Source organism: Cricetulus griseus, chromosome 2 (genome assembly GCF_003668045.3).
Source record: "Cricetulus griseus strain 17A/GY chromosome 2, alternate assembly CriGri-PICRH-1.0, whole genome shotgun sequence".
NCBI classification, from domain to species: Eukaryota; Metazoa; Chordata; class Mammalia; order Rodentia; family Cricetidae; genus Cricetulus; species Cricetulus griseus.
The window spans coordinates 214341823-214369661 of record NC_048595.1 but is presented as its reverse complement, the minus strand read 5'-3'; the positions used below and the strand labels follow the sequence as shown (position 1 = coordinate 214369661).

Sequence of the window (27839 nt, the reverse complement as noted above, 5' to 3'; positions counted from 1 at the left end):
ACTGTAGAATTTAAGTCTGGACTCTGGACCTGAGCATATGAAATGTTTGACAGATGTGGCTACTGGACTATAAATATTCATTAAGTGTTAGTTTCATGTAAATAAAGGATTTTGCATTTTAGAAATTGACTCAAGGTCGAACTTAAGAAAATTTACAGACAGCATGGTGGGTCTCAAGAATAACTTGAGAGCCTCATTGGACTACCTGAACTGGCTTTATAGGCAGTAAATAATGGGATGAAGGAGCAACTGAATTAAACTAATGTGGCCTTTGTAGTTCTGCACTCATGGTAATATTCAAATTCCTGCATGCTGAGCTGAAATTCATGAAGCATTCTGCTCTCCATTTTTCAGAACATTACCCCCAAATCAAAAGCGGAGTGAATCTCCTGCACTGAATCTCTCCTTTGTTATCCTTTTAAAGGAAAACTATGTTTCCAGTAACATAAGCAATGAATCTCTGAAAAGGTAGGGAAAAGAAAAAAAAGGGAGGAATGAAGGAAGGAAAAAAGAGAGGGCAAGGGAAGGAAAATGTAACCTGAAAGCTAACCCTTTTCATGAGGTAATTTTCATTAAAAAACAAGTTGGTTTTTTATTTATATATGTAACCATTTGTTTATTTTAATGTTATTATCATTATTAAATGACTGAAGCATGTGCCATACAGTCTACGTGTGCACATGGTATGTCTGATGTGTGTGTGTGTGTGTGAGAGAGAGAGAGAGAGAGAGAGGAGAGAGAGAGAGAGAGAGAGAGAGAGAGAGAGAGAGAGAGAGAGAGAGAGAGAGAGAGACTGAGACAGAGAGAGAGCCCACCACAGGTATGCATGTGCCATGCTGCCTGTGTGGAAGTCAGAGGATTATTTCAGGAAGTTGTGTCTTTCTTCCACAGTGCTGAGGCAGGTGCCTGGATGCTGTGCTTCATACTCCATGTGAGCTGGCCCAAGCTATATATAGATTCTCCTTTATCTACCATGCATTTCACTTTAGGTGTTGCGGGATTACAGTTGTGTGCCAGCATAGCCAGCTTTTTCACATAGGTTCTGGGGATCAAACTCAGTTTGTCAAGGTTCATATAGAAAATGCTCTTGTTTCTTAAATCAATAACACCTCTAAGCCCTGTAATATACAATGTCATACTTTAAATGACTTGTAAAAAGAGACCCTTCTTCTGAAAACACATGTTCGCCATCCTGAGTTGCAGCTCCGCTATTTATTTTCTAAGGGCTTCAATCAGGCTACCTTACTCTTCTGCCTTCTAAAGATACTCCAGCTGAAGGCAGCTTTTCTGTCCTCTTTTCTGCTGTACCTTCTTCAAAATAACTAATTAGTCAACAGAAAGATGTAATTAGAGAAAAATTTTTATGTCTTATTACTTGAGTTACTTGAGGATTTTCTTTTCTTAAACATATGAAGATTTTCCTCACACATTGAGATAATTTACTACTTAGGCTTTAATTTAGCTGCAGCCCACTTTCATATTTGATTTTCTGTTCTCTATCTGGATATCAGAACTATTTTATATATTAAATGACACTTAGATTTTCTTTTCTTTCTCTTCCTTCCATCCTTCCTTCCTTCCTTCCTTCCTTCCTTCCTTCCTTCCTTCCTTCCTTTCCTGTTTTTTTTGTGTAACTTTGGAGGCTGTCCTGAAACTAGCTCTTGTAGACAAGGCTGGTCTTGAACTCACAGAGATCTGCCTGCCTCTGCCTCCCAAGTGCTGGCATTAAAGGCATGCACCACCACCACCTAGCTTAGATTTTCATAAAGGAGTCAGGAAACACAAAAGTTAGAGAAGGAGAAATGTACCAGGCCCTGCCATGTGGTTATAGCTGCCAAAAGCCATGAAATTTTACAATAGCAACAGATAATTCAGGAGCTTGGTTGATCTTAAAGAGAAATCTGACTTGATGTCCTATGCCTGGCTTTATTTCCTGATGAAGTTGCAGGTAATGAGAGTAGAAAATGTCTTTCCAGAGAAGCCTAATACACTGAGTGGTGGTTTTCTATGTCTCCTTCCTAGAGTGTGAATGAAGGCTAATGCAGATCCCATGTGAAAGTGTATGAGTTACTGTACTGTCCAAGTCAAGTCCTGTTTTCCTCAAAATATTGCTTACAAGGTAAAGGACACTGAGAGGACCATAAAGATGAACTTCCTGATCTTGGAAACTTCAGAAACTTCAACTGGAGAGATGGCTCAGAGGTTAAGAGCACTGGCTGCTCTTCCAGAGGTTTTGAGTTCAGTTCCCAGCAACCACATGGTGGCTCACAACCGTCTTCAATGAGATCTGGTGCACTCTTCAGTACAGGCATGCATGCAGACAGAACACTATATACATAATAAATAAGTCTTAAAAGAAAAAGCTGTCTTCAGGAAACCTCAGAAACTTATAATGCGCTAGTCAGAAAAGCTTTTGTTCAAAGACCTCCAGCCTTCCCACACTTTATGAAAGAGAAGTAATCCAACTACGAAGAACACTGACTGAAATAGACTTGAGAATACACACCCACTTTCAAATGGTTGCTTGTTGCTACTTCATGCTCTAATCATGGGCAGGACTAGTAACCATGAGATAAAAGTACATACAAAGACTGTCAATGAAAACAGAAGGAAGCTAATTTTTAACTAAGGCTAACTCTTCAGCTCCTTCAAAGCCCCAGCAATGTTCATTCAAGTCTCCAATTAAGATTGACTGCCTATAAACTGTATTCCCTGAGGCTGTGAGTCTCATTGTACATACTTTATATGTGGTGTCAAGAATCATAAAATCCCTTTATCTGAAAAATGCTATCTAATTTCCTAATCTTTGATATCCCCTAACTTCATAATAGATGTGTGACTTCAGTACAGTTTCCCCAATATATGTAATATTGGTCCTTCTCAATTACTAATGGCTTGTAAAGTATATAAATTAAGGGGAAAGGATGGGACAATGAATGAAAAATTACAACATAAAAATTAATTTATTTGTCACAAACCAAATACATCAGATTCATCATGTATCTGCTAAGCCTAAAAATAGCTGTTTTAAAATAACTTTAACAAACTGCCTTGTTCATGGAGAAACAAGTCAACCAGGTTTTTCTGGCTTTGTCTGAATTCAGTCCACCTATTCATCCTGTAGCATGCCAGCTGCCATCTTGCAATTGATGATTTCATAAACTAAAGACAAGTCTAAAATTAAAAATACAACTTTCTATTTAAATATGTGAGAATTCTTCATAAGACCAGGAAATGAAGCAATTAAGTAGGGTAGTGATAGAGAAACAAAATAATCAGAAATTGGGGCATGTGTCCAGCTTCCCAAAGCATTCAGGAAGGTCACACAAAATAAACCAAGTTGCTGCCTTTCCCATTGTTCTACCTTTCTAACATAGAAAACAACTTGATTTATGTGTGCCTCTGTGCCTTACACTGTTGTTGACAGACAGACAGAACAATATGGCTACATTAACATTTAGACACATATAGATTGTTGTGTGTAAGAAAATGAGTGAAATGATTCATTTTTATATAATTTATGTAAGGAAAAATGAGTGAAGTAATGACACACTTCAAACAGAAACACACTTTCATTTTTTGAAAATAATAAAAATTATCTTATTAATTTAATAAAACTGTAACAACTGCTTTTTGATACAAACTATCTTTAAGGTAGAATAGTAATTTGCATGAAGCTACGTGGACACAAATTATTAGAAATATTCTGAATTAGCTGAGCTAGACTGTGGTAATAAATAAATGGCATTTCAATAATACTTGTGTTTATTGTAGAAACATCAACAACAAACATGATTTATGAGATTATTTATTTCAATTGAACTTCCATAATTATTTTAGGCATATATTCCAAATCTTATTAATATATAGAGACAACTTGGAAAAACACATCATATGAGGCAACTCCACAATGTGGGAGGAACTCAGCTTTTATAGACAAGCACCCTCTTACACACCTGCTTCTGAAACTCTGTAGACAAGGGAAGTCACTTTCTTAACCACTCCCCTCTGACAGGCACTTGGTGTATGCACTGTTTCACAGAGCACACCAGTGTGGGGAGTAATCCTGTTTAGAGGCACTGTGAACCATTCCTACTTGGGGCTGCCCACAGGTACCGACGACCACGCATGGTCAGAGTGCCTTACCAAGGGTTTAAGTAGCAGAGAGGCACCCAAGTAGCACTCTTTTTTCTGTCCCCCCCCTGGCTGAGCGGACATCTGTGGGTCACTCTGGCTCCAGTGTAAACCTGGTCACTGGCCCTTGTGTCAGTACTATCCCTTTAATAAACTACCTGTTGTCAGTCTAGTTCTGACTCCTTTGCATTCGGCTTTACACCAGATCCTGCCAATCTACTTGGCATCCAACTCCATGTCCTACCATTTCTTATCAAACATAGCAAACTGAGATGGAGAAATGGCTCAGTTGATAGAGTGCTTGCCATGCAAGTATGTAGACCCAACTTTGATCCCTAGCATCAATGTAAAAATGCCAACTGTGGTGGCACACATCTGTGTACCCAGTGCTGGAGAGCCAGAGACAGGTGGATCCCAAGGGCTTGCTAGCCAGCCACTCTAGCCAAGTGGTGAGCTCCAGGTTCCGTGAGGGTCCCTGTCTCAAAAAATATGATGGGCAGTTGAGGAAGACATCTTATGTTAGCCCCTTGCTTTCACACACATGTATGTGTATTGTACACACATGTAACACAAATGAACATACACAAACACACACACACTGAGGTTTCCTTTTGGAAACTGCTGTTCTAGATATTCAAGGACATCTATTGTTTGGAAATGCTTCTCATGTCAAGAATACATCTGCAAGATTTCCTGTAAGACAACAATCTCTCCTTTCCCAAGGACTAGCTCTAACAGTCTCTCACCTTGAGGTTCCCCAAAGTAGACAGAAGGAGTTCCCAGTACTCTATCTTGGTGGCTCACAGCAATTCATGCACACAGTGTACCATCTGTGCTTCACTGATATTTAATAAAATAAGGACTTATTGATGAAAAATGATGCCTTATCTAGTTTCAAAGTGAGAGTTACAATGACTGCTTAATAACTTTCCAGAATTAAAAATCCACTATTATAAAACATGGAGTCAGGTCAGGAAAAAGCCGTGTTAATGGCTTCTAGGGAAACATCCCTCCTTTCTACATTGGCTAAACTTGTCTATCACACAGTAATGCACATTTGCTAAATAAATCATTTTAGGATGGATTTAGAAGTAGTTTTCATTAGCCATTCCTTACTGAGCCAGATAATTTAATATACATAAAAAGAGTAGTTCAAATAAGTAAAAAAGCAGAAAGTTTAAAAAAACCTGCCAGTAAAAAGTTGTCGTTTGTAAACACAAATTGGAATTCATTCATATTTGAAGTCTAGCCATTATCTATCTAGTGCTGACAGTACACAAACAATGCAGTTAGTTTTCTCACAAAATACCAACAGACTTGTGGTCAAATATTTTTCTCTACAGAGTTGGTTCAAAATACCACTGACACTATTTCGCTCAACTATTGTGAAATGTGAATGACAAACTCAAATTTTAAAACATAAATGGCAAATCTGAATTGTCTATGTGTGATTTTTTGCCATAAAATACGTTTATTGCACATATATGATTGTTTTACCTTACAGGAGTGGATCAGGGGCTAGGGTGTTGTGTAACAATTTCCTCCAATATTCAAACATTCCAGACTTCAGGGAAACTCCTCAAGACAGGATGCAAAGAACACTCAATAGTTTCAAGAAGTCCCTGAAACTGCCGAGACTCTCCAGGCCCCCCTTTCCCTAAGATTTTTAAGCTTTAATGACTGCCGAGAGTCTCCTGGAAGAAGAGAGCTGCAGAACTGTCCTGAAGAAACAGAGACTGCCTGGAAGGGGCTCAGGCCATTTGAAGCACCTGGAAAGGACCATGTATGATCTGTTGAGCTGCTGGTAGGCTCTGCAAGTGACCCCAATAAAACTCATTGGCTCACCAAGCTGGACTTTGGTGGTAACATACTTTGGTATGTCATTGGTTCCTGATTGGGGTGAGCAGACACTTGTTCACTTACTCCCAGGAGAAGTCTATCATACAACATAGGAAAGCAAGGAAAGATGGAGCTTTAAGCATTGTGTACTCGGCTGAAACTGTCAAATAAATTTGACAAATGAAAGGTGATGAATGATATTTCCATAGCTTAATTCTTTAAAAATGAAATACTACATTCAATATTGTGTGGCTATTTCCATTCCCACATGGTTTTCCATTCCCAGCTAGAGATCTTTGTATATAGTCATAGAGAATATTTGAAATGTTTGGAGGCAAAAATTTAAACTGATTGTTAGGAATAATCAAAGGTTTTAGTGTCTGCATTCACATATATATTAGATTACCTCAGGGATTTTACCCTATGTAAATCAAAAGACTATTGTATTGCTTTGCTTGGAATGATACCATCTTTTGGAAAATGTGTGTCACTGACCCATCAATCTGGCACTTGTACTGGACCAGAAGACTTTTTAATTTTTGCATTCTCATGAATGTGACATACATGTGTAAGCACCTGCTGATTTCATCATTCCTTCTAGTGTCCCTGTGTCCAAATATGTACAAATTAAGACACTGTTTTATTAATATTACCACTCTACTTTATTACTTTCTTTTAAGACATTGATAATATGAACATTGTAATTTTGACCTCAGTTAATTTATACTAAATTTAATTTTAATATCAGGTTTTAAAAGGAGACATTCCAAGAGTATGGAACTTCTGTTTATTGAGACTTTTAAGAGCTCTGGGGATTCTTTCCCTTAATAATACTGCTACTCAGAAATTATCCTAGAAATAATAGGTAAGATGTCCTTTGTACATTAAAATTGTATTAGGAAAAGTAAAAGCTGCCACTAGTAATCTACAAAAAGGAATTCGTGAAGTAATAGAAAGGTTTTCAGTAACCCCACAAGATTCATAGTGACAAATGAGGTTCTCAGAAAGCAGGAAACATAGAAACCATATTGTAATGCTATTAACATTTAGAAATATTTATCTATAAGATTGTAAGAGTGCTATAAAAGCAGGGAATGAAAATGTTCAGTAAACATTTCTTTATCAATTTCTCAAATTGTCAAAATCCATGCTTTGTTATTGAAAATACCTTAAAATTTTTAAGTCAGTATGATCATCAAATACAAGATGACTGACTAAAAGAGGAGTGTCTTCCTAATCAAGACTGTGACACTAGGAAATTTTTTCAATGGGTCTAAACATTAGTTTATCAAGTTCTATGAAATATGACAATTTCCTTAGTCATGAGTCTAAGATGTCTCAGATAATGCTGTATTATTTCCTGAGTCTACTATTAATATTCATATTAATGATAACATCAATGCCTGGCAACACATACTGTACCAAATAAAAATTACCATGAAATATAAAATGAAGAACATTTTATGATTACCCTCAATTGAGTTTTGTTTTCTTTATGTAGTATATTTCATCCTATAGATAGAAGAGCAATGTTGATACATACTAAAAGATTTGAAGACCTGTGTATTTCTCCAAAATATTGTCCATAAAAAGAAAATGCTGTAAGTATAATGAAGACCCAGGATGCCTAAGAATAGTGACAAGGAAATGTGCATGGCTGACTCAGAAAATATGTTTCAAGTCATACCTCAGTTACCACAACAGGTTATACTTAAAGAATAAAATCTACTGAAAATATAGCTTTAAATGCAATGCATGGTCAAGCTTATTGTCTTAAGGAAATAAAACTGTAGAAATGTTAAAGAGGCTTCCTACCTCAAAATCTGTTCCATAGGCCAGGGACTTAGTGATTAAAACATTTCCCTGGAAGCACTAGGACCTCATTCCCAGAAAGCATGCAAAACTAGAGCCCAGAGCATGTATCTGTACTTCCAGCATTCCCAAATAAGGTAGGGGTAAGAGACAAAATAACTTCCAAATACTACAGACCCCTAACCTGTTATATGCAAAAGTAGACCACAAAGAGACATTGCTCAAGCAGGATAGAAGGTGAAGATGTCCTCTGATGGCCACACAGACATAAACAGACATACATATTCATAGGCACACCATGTATATACATACAGTGGTGGATTGATTTGTTGCTGTTGTTTTGTTTTGTGAGACAGGGATTCTCTGTATTGCTTTAGAGCATGTCCTGGGATTCCCTCTGTAGAGCAGGCTGGCCTAGAACTCACAGAGATCTGCCCGCCTCTGCCATCAAGTGCTTAAAGACATGTGCTACAATACCCGGCTAGGGTGGGGGATTTTAAAAAGACAAAATTGTCTCTGTCAGTATTTTCAGTAGTTTCAAATGTATCCAAGACAAAATAGAATGTATTAATATTCTCTCCATGTGTACAACTACAATTCCTATGTTTGCACCTATAATGTCATGTCTTCTAATGACAGGCCTACTCATTAGTGTCCTAGAAGAGCAAAGGAAAAAAATATGAAGAAATGCAGATTTCTGTAAATGTATAACCAGTAAATTAAAAAAAATACAATAGCAAGGAACTATGGGTTTTCTAGCTGTTTCTAATCTTGAGCCAATAAATCCATTCAGGATTTCTGCCATCAATTCTTTTAGCTTAGTAAAAAAAAAAAAATCAGTGTTTAGCATTTTATTATTGTGTTCCCTCACCTTTTATTAGATCAAAGAAACCAACCAATATGCCAACACCTTTACTGGGTTTTTTTAATAGAATCAAAGGTATTACATCACAGCAAAGCACCAATTTCCCACTTTTCTCAGTAGCTCCACAAGGAGATGTCCCCCATTGTCTGTTGCTTTATTCTTCAAGGACAAGAGTTTCTAGAAGCCCCCAACCATTTGATTCTGTGTGAACTCTTTTTTAGAACTACCAGTTAAAATGTAATTAGAGGAATGAAAGCTGTAGGTCAGGAAAACCATTATTTCCAAATACTATTATCCAAAACTATTATCAGTCAAGTATGTAGATAAAATGTGTGATATTCCTCAAACAAAATCACAAAGAATTGACATCAATAAGAAATAAACAACCAGCTAAGAGCGGGTGTCACTGTCTCCCTTTTCAATCCAGTATGTTTCTTATTTTGTTTTGTTTTTTTGTTTTGACGAGCGGGTGTCACTGTCTCCCTTTTCAATCCAGTATGTTTCTTTTTTTGTTTTGTTTGTTTGTTTTGACACAGGGTTTTTTCTGTGTTGCTTTGGAGTCTGTCCTACAACTGGCTCTGCAGACAAGGCTGACCTCCAACTCACAGAGATCTGCCTACCTCTGCCTCCCAAGTGTACAATTAAAGGTATGGTCCTGGCTCCAGTATGTCCTTTGAAATACACTGTAACCTAGATTAAGGTATTTCAACAGTATTTCTGATAGTACTTGGCTACCACCCAACATACCACTAAGCCACTGAGGCCAGCCTCGGCTGCAGAATGAGACTTTGATTCAAAGGAAAAAAAGAAAGCAAAAATAAATAAGTAAGTAAAAAAACAAACAAACAAAAAACCATAAACAGCAGCAAAAACTCAGAATGATGAAGAGGAAAAGGCAAGAGAGACCCAGGAAAACTCTCATTCTAAATTTTCACTGTCATAGACGAAAAATTCTCACATGGCTTAGCTTTTTTGCTTTGTTTTTTTCTTTTCCTTTCTTTTTTGAGTACCTAAACTGAGGGAGATTTTTTCTTTAATCATGATCAAATTCTAGATTTTCATGTGCAAAAACAGAAACCCTGCATGTATCCCAATGTGCATACTGATTCACTGCAGTTCTGTGAACTCTGATGCCTGATGAAGCTTTCAGCTCTGACCTTGCCACTGGCTGGCTTCAGGCCTCTGCTATATAGATTTCTATGAAATGGACATTTGAAATAAAGAATTTAATATATCCATAACACCTTTCAAGTTCATAGCTCAAAGAGTTCCATAAAATTCAATTAACTCATCAAGCATCATAAATGATGAAGGACATACATAATTAAAGTTCACTATGTGGCCAGCCATTGGCAATGAAGGGACAGGGTAGGGCTTAACACACAAAAAACAAATTTTGACCTTTTCAGCTTCTGAAATCTTTTGCCTTTACCTCTCAACCATGGGTAAACTATGAGAACTGTGAGTTTGGTTATGGGTACACAAAGAAAGTATGATTCCAATGCCAAGAGCCCAAATCACTAGGCATAGGTTTGGATCCAACCTGAGAGTGATGCTATCACTGCCATAGTGGGAGCAGAATCATATGGTAGAAGTCTTTGTGTGGCATCTCAGATGATATCAACAAAACTTGTGATAAAAATAATTGGTTTAGAACTTTTTGAAATGCTAATTATGTATGCTGTACTAGCATTCAGGGTATATAAACAGGTCCTGGCTTTTCCTTGAGGTACATATCCAATGAGAAGGCATTATAGGATAACAGGATGGCTGAAAATGTGGTTTCAGAGAGTTTAAACATGTAGGAAGTTGTTTTCATGGAATTTCAACTTCCATGGGTCTCCACATCTCTCTGGACCTCCATTTATGTTTATGAGACGAACATTTATACCAGTTTTGTACAGTTGTTGTATTGGTAAAGTGTCTAATTGATTTACAAAAAATATAAAATACAATTTATGCATTTAATTTCATGTGGGTATATGTAAATGAAGGAAATATCATAGGACAACTTGTATATTGTTTCCTAATGCTATCCACTTTTATTTTCTCTTGAGGCAGGGTCTCTCACTGGTATGGAACTCACCAAGCAGGCTAGACTGTCTGACCAAAGGAGCAGACACATGCCTACCTTACCTCTCCAGCTTTGTAGCTACCAGTACATACCACTATGCCCAGGGTTTTGTGTTGTGGCTTTGTTTTGTTTTGTTTTGTTTGTAGGTTATAGAGATTAAAAGGAGGTATTAATGCTTGTAAGGCAAGTGCTTACTGTCTGAGCCATCTTCTCAACCCACAGGATGTAATTTAAAACATTGGTTGCTTACTTATCACATGTATCTTGAGATTTCTGAACCCATTTAGTGCTTGGAAAGAATGTTTCTACATGTCCTCATTTCAAAGTGGTCATCTTTTCATGATACAACCACTATGTTTTAGCAAACAAAAAATAAAATAGAAAATTTGAGGGGAGAGTCAAGAGACTACTGATACCTGATACAAGGAAAAATAACAGGCAATCTCATTCCTAGATATTTCTGGTAGTTTTTCTTTAAGTGATTTGTACTTTAAGAAATAAATACTAGCCTGATTTAAAGGCCTTCAATAGTTACAACAGAAATGTATTAGTAAATAGTAAATGACTAGTAAAGTACCTGTGATATTTCTACTGCTTAAGATAATCAAGCATGTGATGCAAACATAATTAACAATATATGTAAAAGAAAAAAGAAAAAAAGAAACATAAAACAATATTCTTCTTTCATACAAAGAGACTTACCAAAGCATCACAGCAAATTTATGTGTTAAATATATATCTTTATCTATTTTACAGATTGAACACAACCCAACATGATGGATACTATAGAGTGATACTACAGGTAATAATATGACATGATTTTGTCATTTTTCATGAAATGTGTATATTATCGATACTGTGAAAATATATTCTAGAGTCAGTAGGTGGTGCACACGACTATATATCAAGCAGAATAGTCCTTTCAATTCTATAATTTTAATATTCTAGTTCTTAGAGTTAAGACCGTTTCCCAAATGGACTTAGACTGACAAGAGATTTTTACATCAGCGATCAAACCATTGATGCTTGTTTCTAGTTTCACAGCTACTTAGGTAAGGGCAAAAGACCTAGACATGAGAACCTTGTAGGTGGATCTTGTTGCTGCTAACTTTCTTCCCAGAAATAATGCTTAGTATATAGCATACCACTTCTTTTTTAAGGTGCTCATATTGGCTCTAAGAATTAGCACTGTTAGAGTTATTACTTCTCATAAGGGTACTGAAGTACACAGAACTGACCTAGCTTGCTGAAGGTTATCTAACCAGTTATGGTAGAGATGAGAATCAAAGTGAGGTGTAGTTATTCTACAAATGCACAAGCTGCAGATGGTAAGTCATCTAAACTGAAGACATGAACATGAAAGTGAATATTGTCACCATTAATAAATCCAAAATTGGCATTTTCAAATAGTTTTGATCCAATTGTTACTGTATTTTGTTTAACTATTGGCTTCATGCTTTGCAATGCTCAGAACTATAAGTAGATAGTATTTAATAATAATCAATATATAAAATAATGTCATTCTGACACATTTAAAAGATACTCTAATCTTGAAAGAGAAACCTCCATTTTTTTCGTGAGGTAAACAATATCGAATTAACAATTTACTCTTCAATCATCTCAGCAGTAAGTATGAAGTGCCATTTTATTTATAAAGTTAAAAAAATCATAACAAAGCAAGCCTGATAGCATATATTGTAACACACAGCAATCAGTGGATAATTAAGAAAGGAAGACTCTATTGTATAGATAAGTATAGTTAAAAGTGCTCATGTTACATTACCAGCTAAAGAATAAGACCAAGTAGAGAGAGGTTTAATTATAAAGAAGAGTAAGCCAAGGACATATATGCATTAGAAATAAGACTGTATCTGATTACCATCAGCATAACCTTAAATATAGTAACCCTGCTTCAAGCAGTCTACCAGAATAGACCAGACATATTTTCAAAGAACACCTCTGAGTCTTGATTATAAATGACAAAGCAAATTTGAATAATGAGTCAGTCAGAACCTCCTAACCATTAAATTGATACAGGGAGTTTAATTCAGTATTGCCACCTTTTCAATTTTTTTGTACATGAATCTTTTTCCATATCCAAGTTTACAAGAACAGAAGTCTGTTTGTGTGTTAGATCATTCAAGAGTCTGAACTCCTCCACACTTCTCAGTACCTGTGCAGGCGCATCTCTTGGCAGCATTTCTACTCTCGCTTTCAGTTGCAACTGCTGAGTAAGGTGGGAAGGAATAGGTCAGACTAAAAGAGAAGAGAGAAAGAATATGAAAAATTATTAACTATCATTAACAGTGTTAGAAGAGTTCTGGGCAGAAGCCAATAGTTGTAAAGATGAAGAATGAAAGCTAGTTAGAGGACAGAGCTCCTAACAGATCCAATTCATTCTTGTGTCTTCGTTGTCACAAGTACTTAAAAACCCTGCTGACAAAAGTTTGCAAAACATGTCCTTTAATTCAAACAACAACAGCAAAACAGAAACAAACAACAAGACAAATACACAACAACAAAAACTACTGCCAAATAATCTGATTTTTAGAAGGTGTGTGTGTGTGTGTGTGTGTGTGTGTGTGTGTGTGTGTGTGTGTGTGTGTGTAAGGCATGGAGACAGATGATCTTGCACTTTGATTGAGAAGGTCTGTTGTTATCACTATGCCATCCTATTGATCCATGAGTTTCCATAGTATCTCTTGTGTATGCCTCCCTTCTTGCTGCCAAACAAATCAAAACATGTGCCAAATCAAATGAATTGTGCAATTTTTTATTGAAGTTCTATTCGATGAAGAATACATATGGAAAGTACCTGGAACATTTCTCACCTTAGTTAAATACAAGATAACACAGAGCCACAGTGTATACACATTTTATGTGAGACTATTATTTGCCCGTGTGTTTAAATTCACATTTTCCTTTATTAATTAAAATGAGTCTGGCATATGTTGAAGATATTCTTCTACATAGGCTACAGAGAAAATAATTAACATCCTGACTAAGCTCAACTCTCTAGATCATTTACTATAATCGTTGAAAAGTTTTTCATTCCTTTTTCACATAATTCCATGTTCTAACTGAAAGATGAAGTACTTAATGATACAACACATTTTTAATTAAGCTAAGCAAACAATAGATTAAAAACACATGAAAATTAAGTCACAGAGATAATAATGAATAAAACTGACGAGGTATGTATGGATAGCATGTGTTTTTAGCATGTCACTTCATGGATTTCAGATCAGCACAAAACATATATGGTTTTATTTATTTTTAAATTGAAACCATGTGTACTAAGCACAATTGTGTGGGTGCCTGGAAAACACATGGAAACCAGAATACAACTTCCAGATTGGATTCTCTCATCCACTGTGGATTCAGGGGTTTGGACTCATGTCCCTGGTCTTGTGCATAAGTTCTTTACCTATAAAATAATCTTGCTAGCCTTTCATGAGTATTATTTATTATAAGTCTCTGATATGACTCAGACCTTTTCCACTTTGTTAGCAAACTTAGGCATGCCTTTGTTATATGTGTTCACTCTATTGATTTTGTCATAAAAATATGCTTCACAAATTGAAACAAAAAGCTTTCTGTCTGAAATAGTTCCCTAGAACAGCTAAATTCTATCCATAGTATTTTATCACACAAGGAAGGAAAATCTGGTGTGATGAGATCAGGCTCTGATGTTGTATGACCTAGAAGGGACTTTTGGAGATTTTTTTTCAAATGCTTCCTTGCTGTTTCCATTTCTAGATCAGATTCCATGGGTCAGGGGGAGGGATGGCCCCAGTCTTTCTCTTCTGATCCTGTGAGATTCTAGGGTGATGGCTAGACATCTGACAATGAAGAACCACAGGGTTCCAAAAGTTACTTTTCCAAAAAGAGAGAAGGTGAGCCCCAGCAAACAGTAGGGAGCACATGATACATGTGTTTCTGAGGAGATTTCTGCCAGGCTTTTGCCTTGGGAACAGAGAGGTCAAATGATGCAAACTCAAAGGAAGAGTTCCTGTCAAAACTTGTATTGCTTTATTTCATTGTCTACTTTAAGTATGGAAAACAAACTCTAGTACACTATCAAATATACACTGAGCCATAAAATCAGTCCACATTACATATGACCACTGCCAGGCAAAGCATTAGAATCTAAATGGATGGAAACCCCATGCATATCCTTTTCTATGGAACTTCCTTTGTTGTAAAGTTATAGTGGAAGCAGAAATAAGAATATTCCATTATGAAAAAAGAAAAGAATTTATTTAATTTGTAGCAGGTATTATTCAAATGGGAGTTAGGAGTTCATAACTGTCTATTGGCACTGTAAGACTTTTGTCTGATTCCAGTAGTGGATTGGTAATCTCAATTACATACCAGCAAATCCTCTTTTTCATAATCCAACCAACAACAGTCACACAGGGCACAGAAATACATACTTCTGTTCCTTGTCACTTTTATATTTCCCTTAGTTGGATATCTCTATTTCAAATTGGATATAAAAATTATAAAATGTTTGTAAGTTATTGTGTTCAAGTTTATTGTGTGTGTTGAGTATGTTTATTTTTGTAAAAGGAAAAAAGAAGCTTACTCATAACTATGTGAGTTGTCATATTTCATAGAAATTGACAATGAGACCATGTTTACTTTGTTTCAAGTCTTGATAGGACAGACCCCACTTGGAGTTAGCATCTTGAGATAGATGGCATACTTTAAGTTAAGAAATTTTCAGTTCCTAAAAAGCAGGGAAACAATAGACACTGAAAAGAAATTTATACTAGTATTTTATTCAAGGCTTTTATAGCCTCTGATCTTGTAGATAAAATCAGATGTTTTTTCCAATTGCAGTTTACTTGTTTCCATTTCTATGATCATTAGATGTGGGTCTTGTGGAATGAAACTTTCCTTTTCCGAATTCCTGTAATTACAGTGCCTTTTACTTTTCCAAAGAAGAAGTACAGGCACAGACTCTGGTGTTTCTTTCTTTATTGGGTTGAAAATCAAAAATCCAAAACAGAATTCCATAGCTTCTGTCTCCTTTTAAGTAGAAATTAAATTGTAAAAAATGATAAAATTTGTAAAAATGAAAAGAAAGTTAAATAGATGAAGAATAAAACTTCTTTTTGTAAAATAACAGAAATAAAGAATGGAAACATTCAAATGATTCTTTAATAAAATTACATTTTGTAGTAAAGGCCAGTTTGTTTACACAATTTTCCAAAAATTACATAAGTGTGAATAAATGGTTGTTATTTTATGGCATATGTGAGTAATCTGTTGTATTAAGGAAAAAATTAATCCTGACAATGAATTTAAATTGGGCTATCATTTCATAATTAATTCTTATACACTTCCAAGGAAAAATTAAGGAAAGACAAATATTAATTACATTTCATTTTTAATTAAGCTAAGCAAACAATAGCTTCTTATCTTCTTTGATTCCAGGTAATGACTTCTTGATGTAATAACACTTCTGTAACCAATGGTTAAAATAAAAAGTTCAAAATCCTTTAGCAATGAGTGGTATTCAGACAAGCAGCTCACAATATTAATCCATATCAAAGGCCTGATCTTCAGAGTTTTTTCCAACAGCTCTATCTGTTTCCAAGAGTCCTATGTCATAATGCTTTTTGAAAACAATATTCCTTTTGGGAGCTTAGAAAATTCATAATTCTTTCAAAAAGTTTAGATTCATGATCTAATTTTGAATATTAGAAAAACAAATATTGTCTCTTAATAAAAAACATTTGGAAAAAGATTTTATCACAAACAAATTTGAATTTATAAAATTTATTTTCAAATTTCCAATGAGCTAATGCAGATTACCATCTTAAAAAAATGTTTGTAAAAGCCTCAATTTACAACTTACATTTTTTTTGTAAAGAAGAATCAATTTTCTATGAATAATAATTCTATAAAGCCTTCTTCTAGCATAAACCACTCTTCTAACAGTGAAATTTCATATGATTAAATTTGGTGAAAAGGCTTGAACAATTATCTTCTCATCCATCCTCAGAAGGTGAGAAATTGGATCTACTGTGTCTTATCAAACAACAATGTCAAAGGGTATGTATTCCCTCCTTTCACCAATTTAGCAGCTTGATTCCATTTTTCTGCTCTAGTTGGATGTAACTTCAGAATATGCTAAGGGCTTGTCAGAAATTTAAACTAGACTCCCTCCATTATTCCTAAGTGCCATAAATACAAATGTAGTAATGCTTTAATGGTAAGTGTGCCAAGAGCCATAAAGGAAGAATGTATGAACCTCTCCTGGTGACCGTGATTTTAGTAGACATACTATGTGGCATATGTGTTTTAAAGGAAGATTTCTGGCAATGATTAAAATTCAGATAAAAGCACGGTAAAAGCACGTGTGTGTGTGTGTGTGTGTGTGTGTGTGTGTGTGTGTGTGTGTGTGTGTGTGTGTGTGTGTGTGTTTTATATCCTCACAAGATAAGCTCAACTGGTCTGCATGTGAAATAATTAACAATTATCTCCTCATAATTAACAGTCATTCCTACACCCTGAGATGAACATTTCCTGTGCACTGTTTACAGTCATAATTATCTAGGCTGAAATCAGTGGGGTTGTTCATCAACAGATGGCTAAATCACACGAAGCTTTGGCACCACCACATTACTGGAAACTTAAGATTGATGGCACCATATCTTCCTTTTGGTGGGAAAATTATTTTAAAATTATCTGGGTGTACATTTAAGATACTGTAGAATTGTGCAATTATAAAAAGTTTCAAAAACTCAAGAATATAAATCCATTACAAGTTAATGTCACAGTGCTCTCCAAACTCTACTTTTCAATGTAGCTCAATTAGTTATTAGACAAGCACACATGGAGAAGCAACTATGACATCCACCAAGATTGTAAATAGAATATACTCCCTAAGACAATTAGAGAAAGTAATTCAGTGATGCAAATTTAGGTAGCATCTGTGAATTAAGATTTTTCCATTCAATTCTTTTTACTTAGAAAATTCATAATTAAGAATCTTGCTATTTGTTTGATGTGAACACAGTTTCCCCAAATAGTATATCAACACATAACAGCATAATCATAAAGGCTTTGCAAAAACATTAAGCTATCAAAAGACACCCTTTATTTTCTGGTGTCTATGGTTCATAAACATCAGTGTTATAGATTTAGTTTATTGACTGTAATGGACCATCCAGGTATTTGTCTGTAATCAGCTAGCTGCTCACTATGTTGCTGCTCTGGGTCTTGAACTCTCTGAGCCCCACTACTGGAAACCATTCCTTTTCATTTTATAAATCACAATACTGAGTTTTGGGCAACATCATCAGTAATTTTAATTGTCAGTTTGACTGGATGTAGATCACCTAAGAGACTCTTCTGTGTGTAGCTGTGAAGGTGATTCCACACCTAGAAGAAAGAAAACTGAGTGCCAGCATTCATCCTTGCAGAAGCAATGTGACTAGTCACTTCATACCCCAATGCCATCTTCTCATGCCATAAAGGACTGTATCTTCTCATTCTGAGTCAAAATAAACCTTTCATTTATTATGTTAATTTTTGTCAGGCATTTTGTAACAGTGATAAAAGTTACTAATGCAACAATCAAATAACAAACAGAAATATCATGTCACAGTGCATTATAAGAGGTTATATATGCCAAGTCAACACCATCTTCTTTTCTTCAACAAATATGTTTAATGAGTGTAATCAATAAGTCAGAAATGTTTAAAATTCAGAGGAAAACATATATACAACTTCAATGCTTATAACTCCCATTTTAGCTTGTGCTACTCCAGTGTCTAGAACATAGATTTTTAAACATCAGCAATGAATTTATTATGTTTTCAGAAATTCTGAACTAATATAGACAAATATTTTTCAAAACACTGTAGTAAACTTATTTGACAAAATAAATTTTATTCCTTATTTCTGTGAATGTTTTGAAACACTGAAATAGCTGTGTTTTGTTATTTTCCCAGTATGTACACACTCTGAGTGCCATGCAATAAGCAGAGTTGTACTCCACCATGGCCTGTGGTCTGCATCTTTTGAAACTTGAATCACAGGTAACTTAAGATTTTAAACCAAGGCTTGTGAATGTGATCAAAAGAGTAGTTTGACCATTCTTAATGGTGAGCTTAATACAGTTTTGATAAAATGTCAAGCAACAAAGCCCTACTGGTCTCACCTGGCCTCCTGAGTTTGGGTCAAGAAGTTATGGAAGCTCTTCAGTTAGTTCCCAGTGGCTGGCCCAAGAGGTCAGCATGTGACTTAAATAGATGAAGTGAGTTTAAGTTCTTCAATGGGACCAGAACTTGCAATTAGAGGATTACTTTTAGATTGCAAGTTTTCACAAGTACTGAGGACAACATTTCAAGGAGGTAGAAAGGAACAGTCTGACAGGTGAACTTCTCCAGAGAAATGAAGCTAAGAATGGAAGGAAGCCAATATCAGCTGTGCCTAGGGGGGTCTCTGGGCAAGAACTGATATCATTATCCTGAGAAAATTACCTTGATTAATTTGAAAGGAATGTAAAACTACATTTTTAACAAAGGTATAACATAAAACAATTGACATTTTGATTTTTAATGTAAGTTTAATTTTTGTTGTTCATTTTTGATACAGTGTGCCTTACTATAGTGGATGAGCGCCTTGAGTTTGCAACAATTCTTCTCTGATATGAGCCACCAATATCTTGACCTTGATTTTTTAGTGTTATTGGTCATTATTAATGAATGATATTTTATAAAAAACTGCAGCTTCAAAGAAGAGTTTGGCTAATGCCAACTGAGAATAGAGCTGGCAATGATGAAAGATAATAAAATATAATGCTGTCCTTTCTAACCACTTGACCCTTCACTTTAATCTCCACTAGGAAACATAACTTACTTCTGCAAACATATGGTTATATATTATTACATATAACAATACATAATTGTACATCATGGTGTCTTTTCCCATCATCATTTATGGCACATTAATTCATAGATGGTCACTATTGTAATTACTTATTCACAGTAATAACACTTACATAAAAATAAAAATCAATGTGTCAAAAGTCAAAGGATAGTTAAAATTAAGTATCATATAAATGTCTTTAGAGGAAAAAATTAAAATTTAAATACATGAGCCTTGATTTTTAGTTAGCAGTAGGACTTAAATATTTACTTCCAAGACACTGAAGCATGCCACATAATAAAAGCCATTTAACTTTCACTTGTTTTCCAACACAAAGTAACACACTATTCTCTATCTTTTCATTCACTCACTCTTTCATTCAACATTTCTAATGGAGGTGAATGGGAATTTGTCAGCTTTCACAAGCAAGCACTTGCGCTTTGTAAGACAGTGGGGATGGTACAGAGATAAACAAGTCAAAAGCACAGTAGTCAAATACTTCAGGAGCTAAGACTGAATATAGGTAACAGCAATAAGACAGGATGGAATAAAAGTGTAAAAGATGCACAAAAAGTGAAATTTGTACATAGAAGAAAGAGAGACTCAAGGTTACTCTTAGAAAAGTGATTTAGCAGATAAGCACACATTAGGTCCAAACCTAGTAGTTCACCAGGTGGAGATACCTAGCAGATTTACAAGAGCATAATTCAACCTAGAGTTCTAAGTCATGTTATCACATCTCTCATGTGCACCAGGCAAGAACTTTGACACCTGTTATTCCAAGCAATGCTGTTCTGTATCTTTAAGAAGATTTTATCCGATAGTTTATTATTTTAACCAATGAGGAATTTGAGGTTCAAGGATGATGCATGACTCACAATTTGCTAAAATAGAGAATGAAGATCTATTGAATATAAAATCAGGGTCCTCCCTTAGTTATCACTAGTGCTACTAATTGCTCACTCTTTCCTGGATTTTTCTCCTTGTCCCAACCTTAGCTTTTGAGAAGAAACTTTAGTAGGTTTATGAATTTGGTTGCTTTTTGTATTATTTTCCCTCCTCACAATGAACATGGAGTTTACTCAACATTAATTTGTAAATTAAAAGAAGTTTTGCTAAACAACTAACAAACAAACAAAAAACAACAAAACTTTGGAGCATGTATTTCTTAGTAGCTTAGCAGCCTCCTCTTTCAAACAGCAGTTTCTTCCTGTTAAATGTAAAGATTTCTCTGCTCTGCCTTTGTGTTATTGCAATAGTATTAGGTACAAAGTTGGTTTATTTCTATTACTAACTACTCACCTCCCACCCCATGCCAGAGCCTTCAGGGTTTGATCAATTCAGAAAATTTGTAATCATCTTCTCTTAGAATATTGCCCCTTCTTTTTCTAGTGTCTCCTTAGATTTGCTAAAGAAATCTATCTTTCCTATGGTGAGATTTTTTTCCCTCCATCTCTACCTTCATACAAGAAGGTAATCTTCTTATTTATAATTTCTAGCTATCACTTTTCTCCTTGGCTAATGTTTATATTCTGTTTGATCTCTTAGTAAGGTTTTAATTTCAATGCATATAATGCCCAATATTTTTATTTCTAGAAGTTGGAAATGAAAGTTTATTGCCCTTTCTGAAACATCAGCTACTTTGTGTGGCATGGGTCTTTTGTTTACACACAATTCCCAGTTTGTATTCCTTCTTGATAACAAGCTAAAGTCCATCTATCGTGGAGTTGGATAATCATTCATCCTCAAGCCTGATCTTTTCTGTCTATGTACTCTTACTCTATCCTCTAGGCTGCTATCCTAGCCTCGTGTGGCTGTACATTTCCTAGCTCTTTTAGTTGTTTAGAAATGCATTTGCTTTCTTTGTTGGTGAGATATTTTTAATTTGTATTTTATTCAACATTTGTGTTTACAGTGGGAACACGAGGGATATTCTGTATTTTTTTAACATCATACTTAAACTAAGTGATTCCATGATGAGCAATTGTGACAACTATATTGGGTGTATTTATATATAAAACCATATAATTATTATTTGATTCAAACACCTGTAGGAAATGATGGGCAAAGGGTAACCACAATCCTTGAGAAAATTTGTGGACCAAGAGACTAAATATTAAGGGAAGCAATAGTAATTCTCTATGATGGACTGTGGTATGAAATTAAATAATTGAAGTTGTTAGGAGAAAAAGTGGAAAATTATCTGTCAGTCAAACATTTACATACATTATCACACATAATGGTCTAACAGACATTTCATTTAGAAAATGAAATGTGAAGTATCATAGGATCCCATTAGAGGAACTGAACTAACACAGGAATTAAACTGGGGTCTCCCAGTTTCAAAAAGTCATAGTCTAAAATATGGGGTGTAGCCTATATTTTAAGATGGTGAAACTGTACACCTTAGAAGCCAAAATTGAGCAAGATATTCTCTGAGTCCTAGATATTCTCTAGTCCACAGGGGTCCTAGAAAGGGTCTCCTGAGTGCTGAGTTACTAGAAGTACTCTAGGTGAGCATAGAAAACCAGATTCACCAGCAGTATTGATTTGCAAATGCATATGAAAGTGTTTCTAGGAATGTCAAGAGAAATGGGTTCAGGGGTTTCAAATGTTTATGTAGTGTATTTTCTAATTATAATAGAAAATATTATTTATTTATATTCATTGCTTTTATGTTATAGAGTATTATATTAAGATGTGTTACATTTGTACTATGGAACATTTGTTTAATGATACAAAGATGTGTTGCATTCTTTAATGTTGCTTTTGTTTAACTCTGTGAAGCTGTGTTATTTTGCCTGTCTAAAACACCTGGCTAGTCTAATAAAGAGCTGAATGGTCAATAGCTGGGCAGAAGAATGGATAGGTGGGGTTGGCAGGCAGAGAGAATAAAGAGGAAGAGAAATTTAGGAGGAACAAGATCAAGCAACAAGAAAGAAATGGGGTGGGGGGGGAAGAAGGGGCCCGCCACCCAGCCGTACAATCAGAAATGGAAAAAAAAGAAGGGAAAGATATACAGAAATAGAGAAAGGTAAAAGTTCAAAGGCAAAAGATAGATGGGATAATTTAAGAAAAGCTGGCTAGAAACAAGCCAAGGCAAGGCTGCAAATTAATAAGAAATAATAAATATCTGTGTTTCACTTGGGAGCTGGTGATGGCCCCCCAAAAGAACAAAAAGTTAAAAGTAAAAAGCATCCAACTACACTTGTACTTTGGATTTTGCTTTGTTTTGCTTTAGTTTTGAGACAGGGTCAGTCTTATGATGGATACCAGGCTGTCTTTGAACTCTCTAAATATCAGGTAGGATGATCTTGAACACCTAAGCTTCCTGCTCCCATCTCCTGCATGCAGAGGTTACAGGTGTGCACCACCACAAGTCCTTGTTTACTTTTATAATCAATCATTTGACTTTTACAACTCTTATTTTTATTTTTGTTAGGAAAGACACAAAGTTGTAAAATCCCCAGGCTTCTGCAACACTAATTCTGCCTCTGTTTACATAGAGTGGATACAGGACTTGTGTAAGGTACAAGCAAAGAGCTAAGCTAAAAGTCTATGCAGGAAGGTAGGCACAAGATGCGAAGGGCTGATACTAAAGCAATAGCAGAAAAAGTAGGTGACTATAGTATTTATGTAGAAAATATACCACAGAAAGATTAAACTGTATTCAGTGAGTAACAGAGTCTCATTCTGAATTTTTAGGCAGAGTTGAAAATGACAATAGCAATATTATATAACATAAACTAGGAAAGGGAAGGAGAGTTTTGGTAAAGTATCCATGGAGAAAATGTGTTATGGGAAATATGGATGCCAGTATGCTAGAGCAGCAACTGATCAACATTTGGATGAAATACTAAACCTCTGCTGATGACTGTTTCTCTACTGTAGAATACAGTATTGTGTGCACTGAGAAAAGAGTACAAATAAACCGGGCATTAGTGGCACACGCCTTTAATCCCAGCACTCAGGAGGCAGAGGCAGTCGGATCTCTGTGAGTTTGAGACCAGCCTGGTCTACAAGAGCTAGTTCCAAAGCCACAGAGAAACCCTGTCTCCAAAAACAAAAACAAAAACAAAAACAAAGAGTACAAATAAGTACAAATAACAGGCTGGAAATTCAAACCTGATTTGCTTATCAATTGACTTCCATTTAGCTGATTGGTCACAAAGGTGTGTATGTGTGTGTTTGTGTGTGTGTGTTGTGTGTGTGTTGTGTTGTGTGTGTGTGTGTGTGTGTTGTGAGTGTGTGTGTGCTTTCATGTAATATGAAAAACAATATAATAGTTAAAAATATAGATACCACAAATATTGCTAAGAACCAGTGTGATGGGTAAAGGATATTGCTGATAGAATTTTCAGTTTAAGAATCACTTTAAAATATTTTAAATAATTAACTAGCTGTGTGTTGGGGAAACAGAGAGAGAGAGAGAGAGAGAGAGAGAGAGAGAGAGAGAGAGAGACTGAGCAAGCCAGAATGTCCCAGGACAACTTCCAGGAGTCAGTTCTCTCCTTGTTCCTTGAGGCGTAGGATCTCTGGCTCTTGTTGCCTCTGCTGTGCTGCACACTCTTGAACCAGTTGGGCCCAGAGCTTCCAGCTGCTTCACCTGTCTTTATCTGACTGTCAGCATGTTGAAATTAGATGTGTATACTGGCATCTAGCTTTTTATATGGGTTCTAGGGATCAAATTCTTGTCATCAGGTTTTTCCCCACTCTGCATTTTCCCAGCCTTTTGATACACATTTGTAAACCCTGCTTGAAATTGCAGAGGAGGTTCCACTGCAGCCTGTGATATGTCATTAGGGACTGAAATTAAGATCCTTCAGTTTGTGTGGCATGTGACAAGCACAAGAAAAGTATAAAAGCCTCTGCTCAAAACCAAAATTTTCGGGAGGCTCGGATGACTAGGGAAAGATGTGTCAAAGTCAGAGTGGTGGCCATGGTCCTGGGGGTGGCAAGAAGGATGACAAGGACAAGAAAAAGAAATATGAGCCTCCTGTCCCAACTAGAATGGGTAAAAAGAAGAAGAAAACAAAGGGACCAGATGCTGCCAGAAATCTGCCACTGGTAACACCTTACACTCAGGGCTGCCTGAAGTTACTGAAGTTAGAGAGAATAAAAGACTATCTTCTCACTGCGGAAGATTGCATTAGAAGTCAGGAGCAGATGAAACCATTGGAAGAAAAGCATGAGGAAAGATCAAAAATGGATGATCTCAGGGGGACCCCCATGTCTGTTGGAACCTTGGAAGAGATCATTGATGATAATCACGCCATTGTGTGCACATCTGTGGGCTTGGAACACTACGTCAGCTTTCTATCATTTGTGGACAAGGATTTTCTGGATCCAGGTTCTTCAGTCCTGCTCAACCACAAGGTGCATGCTGTGATAGGGGTGCTAATAGATGACACAGACCCTCTGGTCACAATGATGAAGGTGGAAAAGGCTCCCTAGGAGACCTATGTAGATGTTGGGGCACTGGACAACCAAATCCGGGAAATTAAGGAATTTGTGGGGCTTCCTGTTACCCATCCTGAGTATTATGAAGAGTTGGGGATAAAACCCCCTAAGGGGGTCATTCTTTATGATCCACCAGAAATAGGTAAAACATTATTGGCCAAAATAGTAGCAAACCAAACTTCAGCCACTTTCCTGAGAGTGGTAGGCTCAGAGCTTATTCAGAAGTTCCTAGGTGACAGACCCAAACTCGTTCGGGAGCTCTTCCGAGTAGCTGAAGAACATGCACTATCCATTATGTTTATTGATGAAATTGATGCCATTGGGACCAAAAGATATGATTCAAACTCAAGAGGTGAGATAGGAAATCAGTGGACAATGTTGGAACTGTTGAACCAGTTGGATGGATTTGATTCGAGGGGAGATGTAAAAGTCATCATGGCCACAAACCGAATAGAAATTTTGGATCCAGCACATATCAGAACAGGCCACATTGACAAAAAGATCGAGTTCCCCCTGCCTGATGAAAAGACCAAGAAGTGGATTTTCCTGATTCATACAAGCAGGATGACCCTGCCTGACGATGTAACCTTGGATGACCTGATCATGGCAAAGGACTGGGGCTTACATCAAGGCGACCTGTACAGGAGCTAGGTTGATGGCCTTGGGGGAATGCAGAATGAAAGTTACAAATGAAGAAGACTTCAAAATCTCTAAAGATAATATTCTTTATAAAACACAAGAAGGCACCCCCTAGGGGCTCTATCTCTAGTGACCCACGGTTGCCTTCAGGGAAGCTAATGAATTTCCCCCACCTGGGAGGATGAGAAGCTGCCCCAAGGAATCCATTTCCCAGTGAGTTTTGCTAGTAAAGAGCCTATCTTGAGGGATGCTGTGCAGGGTTGGTCACCATGTTGTGCTGCTCTCTGCTCCCAATAAAGGATTCTCTGGTTTTCGTTCTTAAAAAACAAAAAAACAAAAAAACAAAAACAAACAAACAAAAAAACCCCAAATTTTCTTTAAGATGAAAGGATAGATTTCTGGTGGTTTTAGTTACACTCTTCTTAAATTGCTCTTTTAAAAAATAGCTACCTCACATTCCCCTTCAACTAGGCAAGATAACTATTATGGGAAAATGTACAGAGACATTGACACAAGGACCATTGTGTGACATCTTGCCCAGACTTCCTGACAGTGAGGTATACAATGAAGTCACTAAGCTAAGATCCCCGGTGGTGAGTACTAAGGCAAGAACTCTGTTTCCTAGTAAGTGATTCCCCTTGCATTAAACTCTAAGAGAATCTTAAAATGAAGTCTTTTTACAATGCATATTTAGTAACTCAGTGGATAGCATCTTCAGCAAAATTTTATATGTTAAAAAACTTGAATGAGACTTATTTCTTCAAGCAAAAATAGTCTCTTAAACAATCAGATATGTAATTTTTCAAGGTCATCGAATTCAGAATCTAAGCTACTTGGACTATATCAGTATAATGACACAATTAAGGATAGAAGAGGGTTATTGCATTAAAAGTTTCTCTTACTGTATTTCTTCTAAATATTTTAATTTGAGTTTTATAGAAACATATGTAACTATGTCTAGGTGACAAAGATCTCTATGCAAATCTAGGAAAGAGTACAGGAAGAACCTCAATAGGCGTTGGCCCTGTCTTAATGTTGCCTTCACCAGTTTCTATTATAGCTATGATTGAATTTAAGACTGCAGCTCTTTGGAGAAACTGACTCATGTACTGGAACAACTGACTCCTATTCTTGAGAGCAGTTGCTGAAGTAACTTAAGGGTAGAAGCTACATGGTAGAATCAATAACAATTTAACACATGATATTCTTTCTAGTTTTAATTTAATGGCTACTTAACTCACCTAAGTTTGTACAGTGTAAGAATACTGACTGTACACTGGATCAAATTTATTAGATTTATTTTTCATTAAACATGCTTACGATACAAGGGCTTGAGGTTGGTGTTAAGGACTTGGTGACTGTGTGTAGCAAAGAATCTTTCTGCCATGATTCTAGTTCATGTGTTAAAAACTCTATGCAGAATATGACACTATTTTCTTTCAGCTAAAGCAATCAAAACTCACTGGGTCTGATTAATTCTAAGAAAATAAAATTTCATGTATGTATGCACCTATATAAATGTATATGTAGACATATATGCTTAGAATGTATGTGTATATATAATATATATTCCAATGTTTGTTTAGTGCGTTCAGTGAAGTTAATTAAAAGTATTTCAGTCTTCTAAAATCCATGTTTAAACCCAGCAGTTGCTACTGATGTCCTTGGAAGAGACAGTTCCTTCTGCACTGAACGACTGTTAATGCATAGACTTATAGTAGGGGAAAGTACTGAGGATAAACAACTGTTGCATGTCAACCCTAAATGGGACATCATTATCACCCTCTCCATGGCTCAAATAATATTGCATAAATGGTGGCTGAAAGCATCTAAGGGACAGAGGATGGGAAAGAGTTCTGTGAAAGGGGTCTTCTGGACATGATATGACTGTTGAACTCAGAGCATCAATGGTTCCCAGCACAAGACCTGCACAAGATTAGGTCCATCAACATTCCACCATGGACAGGGAAGGGGCTTATTGGGCTCTACCCCTCATTGAGGACCTACTGTCACATAATACTTGCTGTGATAGGGACAGTCTCATTTTTCAGTGCCACAGCCACTGGTAAGTTGCCCTTGCTGAAGTACATCAGTGTTCAAACATCCACAGCCATGCAGATAACTCTAATT

General features: G+C 36.2%; 1 protein-coding gene and 1 pseudogene across 7 annotated transcripts in view; one reads left to right on the top strand and one right to left on the bottom strand.

Moving 5' to 3' along the window:
- The window catches only part of LOC100770406 (nucleolar protein 4), a 340437-nt gene that overhangs the window by 46192 nt on the left and 266406 nt on the right, over window positions 1-27839 (bottom strand). For 2 of the 7 annotated variants that reach the window (XM_035440258.1, XM_035440259.1), the window contains 2 exons: window positions 14426-14459; window positions 12904-12951 (listed from right to left, as the gene is read on the bottom strand). The exons of 1 other annotated variant lie outside the window; for it this stretch is intronic. In XM_035440258.1, coding sequence (XP_035296149.1) covers window positions 12904-12951; window positions 14426-14459 — 82 coding nt within the window. Of the gene's footprint in view, window positions 1-1375; window positions 1384-12897; window positions 12952-14425; window positions 14460-18076; window positions 18120-18891; window positions 18901-27839 lie in introns of all 7 variants that reach the window. 4 more of the 7 variants (XM_035440261.1, XM_035440257.1, XM_035440255.1 and 1 more) reach the window with 4 other exon arrangements.
- On the top strand, window positions 24507-25839 carry LOC100758785 (annotated as a pseudogene).